At 43.3% G+C, this 12,313-nt stretch overlaps 1 protein-coding gene across 6 annotated transcripts in view; it reads left to right on the top strand.

Annotated features, from left to right (window-relative positions):
- Positions 1-1,071: 1,071 nt before the first annotated feature.
- The window catches only part of CD244 (CD244 molecule), a 53,862-nt gene continuing 42,620 nt past the window's right edge, over positions 1,072-12,313 (top strand). For all 6 annotated transcript variants that reach the window (XR_005215183.1, XM_037825560.1, XM_037825562.1 and 3 more), the window contains exon 1: positions 1,072-1,340. Coding sequence is in view for 5 of the 6 variants with exons in the window: in XM_037825560.1 (XP_037681488.1) it covers positions 1,274-1,340 (67 nt within the window). In the remaining variant the exon portion in view is untranslated. The remainder of the gene's footprint in view (positions 1,341-12,313) is intronic.

The raw sequence follows: 12,313 nt of genomic DNA on the forward strand, positions 1-12,313 counted from the left end.
GTTGCTGCATGTACCAGATACATGTTTAAATTTGACACTGAAAACTGCCTTGTGAGGAAGGGTGGGCAAGCCCCACAGGCTCAGAAAGTGACTTGGTCAGGATGACACAGTTTATAAGGTTGCTGGCCTGGCACTTGAGTCCAAGTCTTCTAACTCCAGATCTGGTGTTCCCTCCAGAACCCCTCTGCTGCCTCCATTGGCAGCCAAGCCTCTCCATCCACCTCCCTCCTGCCCAGCTTCAGATGGGTGACTGGAAATGGATGAAAGGATGGAAAAAGAGAAGGGCAGACCTGAAGGGACCTGAAAGCATTTGCTGCCGAGGTGAAAGGAGGAGAAAGAAAAAGGCTTGAATCTCAGAGGATGGCCTCATAGCAGAAGGGTTCTGAGAGAAGTGGGATGGGTGCCACTGGCTTTACCAATCCATGGGGGTGAGAGGAGGAACAAAAATGGCCTGGCCTTTCTAGAGTGTGAGAGCGAAGTGTGGATGGGGAGGGCAGCGAGAAATGAGCCCACATCCTATCTGGGTGAGAGAAGTCAAGGGAAGAAAGAGAGAATGACTGTGAGAAAGTAGAAAAAGAAGAAGGGAGGGAATACAGAAGTACAGACAAGGAACTTGGAGCAAAAACAAATTCTTATGAAAAAATTTTAATTTGCATGTCCGGTATTTTCACTTTGGCATCAATTTGCAGGGAATCCCCAGGCTTCTTATATTTTTCTGGTGCCCCCCATCTGGAGATCTCTTCCATTGTCTCCCCAGTTACTGCTTCTCTCCCTCGACATATTCACCTGCTTATCCAGGGCAGTTTCTCAGCTCACAGCCCAGCCCTCCAATGTCTGTTGAAATGGGACAATCTGGGATAATAGCCATTTTGGTCCCCATGTAGGTCTCCATATTGCCAGTAGGAAGGAGAAAATTAAGAAATTTCTGGGGCAACCTTCTCTGAACGAAGCAGCAGGGCTGGGGGCAGAGCAAGGGACAAGATTTTGAAGCTGGTTTTGTGAGTCACCGTGAACCCTGAGCACCCGCCCACTTGAGGCAAACGTCACAATTTCAGCTGTGGGAACTGTCAGAGCAGGTCCAGGGACTGGAGCATTCTCGGCAGCCTTGTCAGCTCGCAGCAGATGAGAACAGCTTTGAGTTGAGGAAATTGTGGCTGGACAGCCACGAGGCAGTTCAGCTGCCCATTGCCTTGCTGCTGATTAGCGCTTGTTGAAGCCTGTGCACTGCAGAGCACCTGGAGGGAGAGAGGACCCGGCCGGATTCCTCTGTCCTATGGGGATGTTGGGGCAAGTTTTCACCCTCACACTCTTTCTTTTTTTCACTGGACATCAGGGCCAAGGTAAGGAGGCCTGACCTGGCATGGGATAGGGGCTCTGCCCCTCAGGGAGATCAGAAACCAGAGCCTCTGATTGCACATCTTACAGTCACCTAGAACTGTCACTTCATGAGCTCCTGACAGCTCTGGACAGTCTAGGTCAGACAGGACAGGCTGACAGTGGGTTGGGAGACCCCTGAGAGGTGCACCTGGCTGGCTATCAGCTCTCCAGGCAGCCTCAGCAAGGAGATTCCATTCTGCCAACTTCTACTTATCTTTCTGTGTACTGGGGAGAAAGGCCTCCTTGCTGCTTGTAAGGACAAAAGACAGCTCACTCTCGTGTTGTAGTTACCAGCATAGAGGAGAAGTGGCCCCTGGGCTTGGGTTTCTGTGAGGAAGTTGGGTGATTCTGGAGCTCAGAGAAGGACAGACTGATTCGTGGTGCAGGAAAGCTGAGCATGAGGAGGGGAGGGTGAGAATAACGGCCAGGATGGAGGTTTTACCAGGATGACCTAGTCTCTCATCTCCTCAGCTCCTCCAGCAACCCAGAGGCTGCAGGAGTCTGGGGATTATTAGGGAGATGTTGGTTTAGAAGAGGGGGAACAGGAGACAATGTAAGAAAGCTCCACAGTAAAACTAAAACTGTAGGCTGAGCATCGCACCATCTAATGTTTACTTGGAATCTCAGCTGAGGACTGCCCCCCCAATTTCTCCTACCCTGGATTCTGCATTTTAGGCCAGTGACTTTTCAGGGGGCATTGTGGGTGGGGGTGGAGTGAGAGGAGGTACAAAGGCAGTAAACTGAGGCACAGGTTAGTGTTTGTTCAGGGCCTGTTAGAAGCCTGATATTGATTAAAAATTCCATCCCGGGCTACTCAATTTAATTCCTGAGCCCCTGAGCATGCTTATGCCCTTCAGGAAGAGGCAATATAGGCAAGGGTAGAATCTAATATTATAAGGAATACAGGCGAAACAGGGCAGAATGTGATGAGGAGGAGGGAGCAGGGAGGAAGAACTGGAGCCTGGGGCTCATGTGGGCAGGCTGGCGGGACCCAAGGTCCCAGAGCCCAGGCTACAGAGCTAGGTTGGGACCTGGTCTAAACGGCCTTGAAAGCATCTCAGAGAGCTGAAGTAAGATAGACGGGGGCCTGGTTTTGGGGTTGACAGTGACAGAATCTTTGAGGGGGACTCTGGGGTTATGAGCCTGTGTGACAGGAGGATGATGCTCCCTCAGTCTCCAAAGCCAGGGCTTTGGCACCAATTTCTGGACATAACTATGCCAGGTTGATTGCAGGGGGCTGGGAGAATGATTCCTTGGGTAAGGTCGGATGGACTTTGGGTTTTCTGGACTTCTCCGTTTTTTTGGCATGCCTAGTATCTGTGGAGCTGGCCTGGTGTGAACTGTTTGTTTGTTCAGTTTAATTTTTAAAAACTTTTTGGTTTGAAGTATTTTCAAATTCCAGAGAAGCTGCAAGAATAGTACAAAGAATTCTTGTATTTACCACATTTTCTTTATCTTTCTACATGTATATGTGCAGATGTATAAATGTATAATAATTATTTCTGCTGAACTATTTGAGAATAAATTGCAGACACATTGACCCTTTACTCTGATATATTTCCACATGTATCTCCTAAGAATTAGGACAGTCCCATACATAACTATAGTACAGTGATCAAATTTAGGAAATTTAACATTGATATAAATATACAATCCATATTCAAATATTACTGACCGCTCCAATAATGTGCTTTATGGCAATTGTTTCCAGATAAGAATCCAATCAGGATCACATACTACATTCTGTAGTCATGTCTCTTTTGCAGCTGTTCCTCAGCCTTTCTTCGTCTTTCATGACATTAACATTTTCGAAGAGTACAATCCAGCTGTTTTGCAGAGGTTCCCTCAGTCTGGGTTTGTCTGATGTTTGCTCACGATTATTTGGCTTATGTAATTCTGGCAGGAATACCATGAAGTGATGCTGTTTCTTTCTCAGTGCATTCCATCAGTAGACATGTGATGACAGTGAAACTCTTAAAAAAAAAATATTATTTACTGAAGAATGCAATATGCATAATATAGATGTGTAAGAGACTCACATAAATCCTTAGCTTTGCAAAAGCCTTCTCATTTCACGCAGAGACAAAGCCATACTCTTTATAGGGGCCTGCATGATCTGGCCCCCAGTGACCTTCCTGAGTACTCCTCTCCTCCCCTTGCCTCTTGCTTATAGCGTTTCAGCCACGCTGCCGGTTCTCCAGCAGGCTCCTCTTTCCCGCTTTACACTCACAGTTTCTTCTACCTGGAAGGCAGTTCTCCTTGATAGTCAAATGACTGGCTCCCTCACCCCTCAGGGTTTTGCCCAGATACCACCTTCTCAGTGATGCCTTCCCCATTAAAAATGTCATTATATCCCTGTCTCTTTAGTTTTTCTCCATAGCATTTAGCTCCACTTTACAAACTACATGGTCTCTGTACTTATTTTATTTTCTGTCTTCTAGACGCCTCTTTACCTCACTAGAATATAAAATCCTAAGGGCAAGCCATTGTCTGTTGTGTTCACTGCTGTATCCCCAGCATCTAAAATAGTGCCTGGCACAGGTAGATCCTCAATACATATTTATTGAATGAATGAATGACTGTTTATAATGAGCCATGATATAAAAGTGAAAGTTTTTCTGCTGGAAAGTTTTAGTTGCGAAACATTCTAGATTTTAAACCACCTACTACTTCTGTGTCCTTGAGGAAGTGAACTAACTTCTTTCTCAGTTTTTTTGGTCTCAGTCTTTTTAGGTTAACAGAGTCTGCTTCATAGGGATGTTATGGGGATTAAAAGAAATATAGTATGCAAAGTGCTGAGCAAATTGCCTGTTTTATAATGAGTACCCCCAAATGGATGCTCATATTACTATGCTCGTTAGAGTCAGGGCATATATTTAACTTAGTTTTGCAAGCCGAGTAAAAAAGAGAGTCTATTCGTTTGGTACTCCTTTGTTGACTTTAATTAACAAGAATGCAAGTTGGTAGCGAATCCTGGCATAAAATTATGAAGTTTTAATGGAGGACCCTTTTCCAGGGCTTCTTACTGTTATAACCAGTATCTGAGGGAAAGTACAATATTTTTAACTTAAAAGGATGTCTTCAAGACACTTAATCACATTCTACATTGTATTATAAAATATTCTAATTTTATAATATTAATTTAATTAATTTTATAATTTTATTAATTAATTTTATAATTTTAAAATTAATTTTATAATTTTAAAATATTCTAATTGTTTGTTCCCATTCCTCCCTGGTTGTTTTCTGAGAAGCTCTGTCCCAGGCACTGGTAAGCAAGTGGGAATGGCCGCGTCCTTCCTTTCTTCCTGGCGCCTCTGCTCCAGTGAGGAAGACATATTCAACTGATATCAAATCAACATACAGTTACAGTTGTGATTACTGCACAGTACAATACCTAACACATTGTGTGTGCTCAAAACCTGAGTGAATTATTTTCAGGTATCTTAGAGGTAGATTGGGATGACTTTTGGAACAGATGTGTTGGGAGAGCAGGGACCTTAAAATCTTTGCCCGTAGAAGTGGCCTGGGCCCCAAAGTTCATTTTGGACTCTAAATACAGGTGTTGGCTATGAACACGAAGCAAACCCCTAAGAACACCCTGGAGGCTGTGAGCCCCCAGGGGCTGCTGGACAGATAAGGGCAAGGGCAGTATTTTAAGGATTAGCCCTAAGGGTTGCCAGCTGTTCACTCAGATTGTGTTGAAACTTGCACTTCTCAGGGAGAGGATTCTAATTGCAACAGTTCTGGCTAGGATCCAGGCAAGCCCAAAGAGGGCTGGAGTCTTTTTTACTTGTTGCTTTCTCATTGTAGCTTCCCTTGGACAGAGCATGAATAGTGAAATAGTTGGGCGGGGGTTGGAGATTGGGGCTCAGAGGACCAGATTAGTAGCAGCTCTGTCCTGAAGGGAACCCAGCCCTATATAAAAATCATTCTAGGGTGTTTTTTTTTGTTTGTTTGTTTATTTTTTACTGTTGTAACATACATAACACAAAATATCTCATTCTAACCATTTTAAGTGTACACTTCAGTGGCATTATTTACATTCCACTACCATCATGATACTACCATCACCACATTCATTACCAAGACTTTTTCATCACCCCAAGCAGAAACTCTGTATCTATTAAGCAATATCTACCCATTCACCCAACACCCCTGTATTCTAATTTCTGACTCTATGAATTTTCATATTCTAATCAATTCATGTAAGCCAGATCACACATTATTAGTCCTTTTGTGTCTGGCTTATTTCACGCAACATAATGCTTCCAAGGTCCATTCGTGTACCAAAATTTTATTCCTTTTTATGACTAAATAATATCTGATGCACATATATACCACGTTTTGTTTATCCATTCATCTGTAAATGGACACTTTGATTGCTTCACATTTTGGCTATTGTGAGTAATGTCTCTATGAACACTGGTGTACAGTATCTGCTTGAGTCCCTGCTTTCAATTCTTTAGGGTACATAATCTAGGAGTGGAATTGCCAGGTCATATGGTAATTCTATGTTTAACCTTTTGAGGAACTATCAAACTGTTTTCCACAGTGGCTGCACCATTTTATATTCCTACCAACCATGTACTAGGGTTCTAATTTCTCTGCATCCTTGCCAATTACTCTAGGGATAGCTGGGCCATTGACTTTTTAAACAAACCTTTTTAAATTGAAGTGTAACATGTACAAAAAAGTGCATGGAATTATAAATACATGTCTCAATGAATTATCAGTAAGTAAACACATCTTTTTATCCACCACGTTCTCTCTCATTCATTACTTCCTCTCTCTTCCCCAAATATAACCACTATCCTGATTTCTAACATCATAGGTTACTTTGCTTGTATATAAATAGAATCATACAGTGTGTGCTCTTGTGTCTAGCTTTAACATCTTTGCTAAACATCTTGTAAGATTTAGCCATGTTATTACTAGTAGGTGATCATGTTCATGGCTGTATAGTATTTCAGTATAGGACCAGACCATAGTTTAGTTTATTCATCCATTCTACTCTTGATAAACCTATGGTTTATTTCCAGTATTTTTTTTTTTTCTGCTACTATAATAATGTGACCATGAGCCTTTTGTACATGCTTAATGTTCATGCATGTTTGTTGGATATATTTTGAGGGGTAGAACTGCTGGTTGAGGGAGACACATGTATATTCACCTCCAGCAGATTCTGTCAAACTGTTTTCCACAGTAGTTGAACTAAGCAGTGCATGAGAGATCCATGTTGCTTCAGGGCCACTGGCTTTTCACTCTGAGGGAATGCTACATGGGAAATGAAAGCACAGAAGTGTGGGGTCTGTAAGGTGAGGGGCCAAATCCAAGGAAACTACATGTCTGTGGCTTTCCGGATATTCTGCAAGAAGTTTCTACTATTAGAGTCATTCTTTGGGGTTATATGAGATGCATTCTTGAGATTAATTAATGATGAATTAATCAAATGAAGACTCATTAAGCTCCTACAGTGTTCCAAGAATGATGTGAAGTTTTGTGGGGGGAACAAAGAAGATGTTGACTCTGCCCTCAAGAATCTTTTGGACTGTTAGGAGAAATAGGCACAGACAATGATAAAAGGGAAGATTGAAAAAGCTAAATGTCACTGATAGGCAAGATACAATTAGAGAATGAAGGGAGCTATAAAGATGGTGATTCCTTCTAAGTAAGAACAGTGGGGAACTAGTTGGTCTTGAAGGAAACAGAAAAGTTCTGGAGGTAGGGATCAGGTAGAAGGGCATGAAGCTGAGGGAACAACTTGAAGCATGGAAAACACAGGGTGTGCATGGAAAACATGAAAGGCAAGTGCACTTGTGGTCCCAGAGAAGATAATATTAAAAATGTGTCTATTTGGTCAACTGATAAAAAGAGGAGAGAGGCCTTGGGGGAGTGGGCGGTGAGCTACGTGAGTTATGATGGAGGTAAGGGGGCTGCATTACCTGAGGACAGTGGTCAAAATGGTCAATATGAAGCCCCCCAAGGTGGGGCTAAGTTGAGAGGAAGAGAGGAGATGAAGTGGGGTTGTGGGCCCTGGACACTTTGTCTACTCCATGATTTTGACTTGACAAGGGCTGACCATACCCTAGCACTTTTGGGGTCTCTCCGAGCTCTATTCACTCAGTCCCCAACAGGCCCTCCACTCTATTATCTTCACCCCACATCTGGTGTCATAAGCCTGAGCCAAGAAAACCTCAACATCCTTTTGGCTGGTGGAAGCTGTACTTGCTACGAGAATCTCCCCTTCCCCGTCTCTCAGGCTCTTGGGCTTCTTGCCTCAGACCCAGCAGGTCCAGGAAATGCCTGCGGACACTGCACAGCTTCGGAGCCTGCAGCTCCTGCATGAAGGCCCAGGGCCAGGCTGGACCCCTGGATGGGTCAAATGATCTCCTCAACCCCCCTCCACACTTGCTGACCACTTCTTCCTGAAGAGACAGTGGGGATTAATCACCTGTTCTCTGCCCCCCCACCCCCCTCCTTCACTGCAGTTACTGCAGTTACCCCATTCTCTCTTAACCACCGGAAAAGGGCCCAGAAGCTGCCGAGCAGCAGCGACAGCAGTGGCGGCCTCTCTGGGGCCTCCTCTGACCACTGGAGTCTGCTGTGTTCTCTTCCCTCTCAACCCCACCGCCCTCGCTCTTCTCTCACTGAGCATATGAGCATTTGTGGTGAAGTTATGTTTTCATACTGGCATTTCTTATCTATCTGTTTGGTGTATACATCCCTCTGGAACAAGGACTGAGATCTTTTTCTATCAGTCACAACACCTAATGCATAGTTTCCACATACCCATCCCTCAACACTCCTGTTTCCACCCCCTTCTGTCCTTGGCTCATTCCACTGTCACGGGTTCATCTCTTTACAATTCAAACTTGTGATCTCCCTTAGAAAAGGCCTGAGTCTTATCAGGTCTGATTCAGTCGGTTTGGGCTTTATCAGTAACCTCCCACTCAAATAAGAGTATTGGGACAGACAATAGTTCAAAAGTAAAGAGCACTCAAGACAAGAATTCAACTTCAACACATTTTTATGAAAGGAGCACATAAGTTTAAAGGACAAGTTTACAATGTGAAAATGACTTGATACATTACCAAGCCTGGGGACTTCTGCCCCTTCCAGAGGCAGCTGGATATGGAATTAGAAGATCCCTCCTGTCTAAGTTACAAGTATTTATAGAGCCTTTAATTTAGGATATATTCAATTAACTCACGTTCTATTTTTATGTTTTAACCACGGGTGATGGATAGGTGGTGAACTACAGGTGAGTCAAAAACAAAAGAGGATATTCATAGCAATATTAGAGATTCAAGCTTAACCTTGAATGTTTGCAAAACTTTACTAAAAATATTTCTACTGGTTAAGCTATGACTTCTGTAAGAGCAATATAAGACACCCTTTACTTATAAAAAAACCTAAAAATTGGAAGAGATTACTATTGCTTATATCTAACTTATTAGTACTGTTTTCTTATTTCATTTTATAATTAATTTAGTCATTACATCGTGCCTCTTGCTCCCTCCTTTCCTGCTTGGGCTTGTTTAGCCTGTCCCTCAGTATAATCTACAAATCATCTGTCCCAGTTGTTATAGTAAGGCCTTTCCACTTTCTATCATTTGGAAATTGTACTTGAGTATTTTTGGATAAAAGTTCTGTTGAATATGCTTCTACATCAGAAGGAGTAACTGGTTCTTCACTATCAGAACAGAAAGCATCAGGTGATCTATGAGATCAGCAAGCCTCCTCAGCTATCTGATCCTTACATCGAGAGAAGGAGTCAGTGGCTTCATTTTCAGATTCCTCAGTAGAGATATTATCCTGAAACACCACTGTTGTAGTTTGCTAATGCTGCTGAAATGCAAAACACCAGAAATGGATTGGCTTTTATAAAAGGGGGTTTATTTGGTTACACAGTTACAGTCTTAAGGCCATAAAGAGTCCAAAGTAATGCATCAGCAATCAGGTACCTTCACTGGAGGATGGGCAATGGTGTCTGGAAAACCTCTGTTAACTGGGAAGGCACGTGGCTGGCGTCTGCTCCAAAGTTCTGGTTTCAAAATGGCTTTCTCCCAGGACATTCCTCCTTAGGCCGCAGCTCCTCTTCAAAATGTCACTCTCAGTTGCTCTTGGGGCATTTGTCTCTCTTAGCTTCTCCAGAGCAAAAATCTGCTTTCAATGGCCGTCTTCAAACCGTCTCTCATCTGTAGCTCCTCTCTCAGGTCCTGTGCATTCTTCAAAGTGTCCCTCTTGGCTGTAGCAAGCTTATTCCTTTTGTCTGAGCTTATACAGTGCTCCAGTAAACTAATTAAGGCCCATGCTGAATGGGCAGGGCCATGCCTCTAAGGAAATTATCCAATCAGAGTTATCACCCACAGTTGGGTGGGGTGCATCTCCATGGAAACAACCTAATCCAAACATTCCAACTTAATCCCCACTAATATGTCTGACCCCGCAAGAGTGCATCAAAGAACATGGCTTTTTCTGGGGGACATAATATATACAAACTGGTACAACCACCCATCTTTCTTCTTCCCACACTGGACTGTTGGATTGCTACCGGAGGAAATCCATCTCTAATGCCCCAGAGCAGAAGAAGGCATCCTTTCTTTATGTTTCCATCACACCTTGTGCATACCTCCATAGCACATTTTGCACCACATCTTAATTGGCTATTTGAGATCTATCTTCCTCTAGACTCTGAAGCACATCAGGACAGGGATGTAGCTTTTTCTTTATTAAGCATCCTTAACAATCCCAATCTTTATCAAACAGGGCTGATGTTAAAAATATTTACCTATAGGTACGGCATGAGCAACAACTAATCTTAATAGCTTTCAGCTTTGAGTAACTGAGACCGCTGTATTGGGTGTACTGGCTGAACTTTGGCCCTGCCTTTGAGCCAGTAAGTTGCACCTGTACATGCACTGACAATGCTGGCTCTTCCCAGCTCTCTGCTATTACCCTGACATATGCCTGTTTTAATCCTGTTCATCTCTTGTTACAATTTGGCTTCCATTTCTTATTTAACATCCTATACCTGCCTTATGATCTTTTGTTTTGTGGCTACCTCTGTTCTTCATGCTCCCATCCTGGAATCTTTAGACTTGGTTTGTCTTGTTGTGCTTGGCATTACCTCAAGATCCATCTGTGGTCTCAGCCCATGGGTGCCTGAGGTAGAGTGGAGGTTTGGATACTTGTCACTTAGCCTAGTGCTTGGCTAATGAAATGTATATCCATTGGTATGGCTTCCTCTGCACTGGGTCTTACCCTTGACCTTTGCGTGGTTGACCAAACTATCATTGCTGATTGACTCGTCTCTGTTGTCCCATCTTTTCATCCCTTAGCTCTTGCTTCTTATGTATGAGGGGCTCTATGAGTGGCGAGTTCACATCCATCTTTCTATGTACCATTCTATTAAAACTCTCCATGACCCCACTTGCCTGGGTTAGTCTCTTGAATGTAACTTGATTTCTTTATCTTTTCTCTTTTCAATAGCCATCAAGGTGACATCTTGTTTCTAGGAAATGAAGACTCACTTTATGTATCTGTTTCTATACAAATGCTGCTAATCACTCAGAACATATCTCTTTGTTCTTCTATCCCTACTATACTGCTTGAGGTCTGCCCCTTCTGCTTGGTTCCCTGTTTTTGAAATTTCCAACCTTTGAGATTGCTGTTCCTCCTACCTGGAATGTTTTTCTTCTAGCTCTTCTCATCACCAGATCCTTATTATCTTTCATTTCTCAGCTCAAATGTTCCCTCCTCACAGAGGTCTTTCCTGTCCTCGAACTGAACTCCCCACACACCCCACGAGTCATTCTGTCACATCACATTTTAAAGCTTTCTTGGGACCTAAGCAGGATCTGCTTTAGCATTCCAGCCATTTTTCTTCCCTGGAGCATTTCCATTTAATTTGCGAGAGCTGGTAATCAAGGTGAAGATTCAGAACCCATCATTTTGAGAACACGATTTCATTGAAATTGAACTGCACCAGCAGGAGCTCACCTACCCAGAATTGCTCAGAGTAAGTTGCTGTGACCTGAGCATTAATCCAGTTCAAGTGAAGAAGGTCAGAAAGTTACCAAACACTCTATTAAGAAAGGACAAAGATGTTGCTCAACTCCAAGATTTCTAAGAGCTAATGATAAGTGAAAATAATTTCCTCTTCAGAAATGCTGCATCCACACTGACTGAAAGGCCTTGCTATAACAGGAGAGCTTCAGAACCGACTTATTAATGCAACTGGAGCTTTTATCACTGAGTATTGTGACAGTGCGTGTCACCTCTGGGCCAAAGACCAGCCATTGATCTAAGTCAAGGCTAGTATTTGACACTTGTGCCTTGGGTGCCTGGGAGGGTCCGTGGTGCATCGTGAAGTATACACTAACACTGTCTGCCAAGGTAGGAGCCCCTGAACCCACACAGTGGCGACACTCTTCCAAGCCTCTTGTGCACAATAAACCTATCACTGAAGCTCTCAGCAGCTGAGAAGTGGTCTGGAGAGGCAGAAGCCAACGATTCTATGTCCAGTTTGTTTTATGTATAGGATGTAAGAGAGTTGTTGAAGTGGGAGATGAGAGAGAGCAGAGCCTGTTTCTAGCCGCTCCTGTCGACAGTGCACCTAAGGCCTGGGGTGCACTTTCCTTGGTGTTGTATGTCCACAACTCTCCTGAAATGTGAGCTAATGAGGGAGGAAAACTGGGGAAAGCAAAGGTGCTAGACAAATGAATTTTAGTGTGACTAGTAGCTGTGAGATTTCATGTAACATATTTATAAATGTTGCTTAGGTTAAAAGTGCTTAAAGATAAGTTTCCTAACTGTAAATATGCTGTTAGCCAAAAGAATATCCCCTCCCTGCCTTTTCCTTTGTAAACGCTCCTGACTGCTCCTCTTTCCCTAGTCTGCCTTTGCTAAACAGTCATCTCTGCCTTAACTT

Source organism: Choloepus didactylus, chromosome 2, assembly GCF_015220235.1.
Source record: "Choloepus didactylus isolate mChoDid1 chromosome 2, mChoDid1.pri, whole genome shotgun sequence".
NCBI lineage: Eukaryota > Metazoa > Chordata > Mammalia > Pilosa > Megalonychidae > Choloepus > Choloepus didactylus.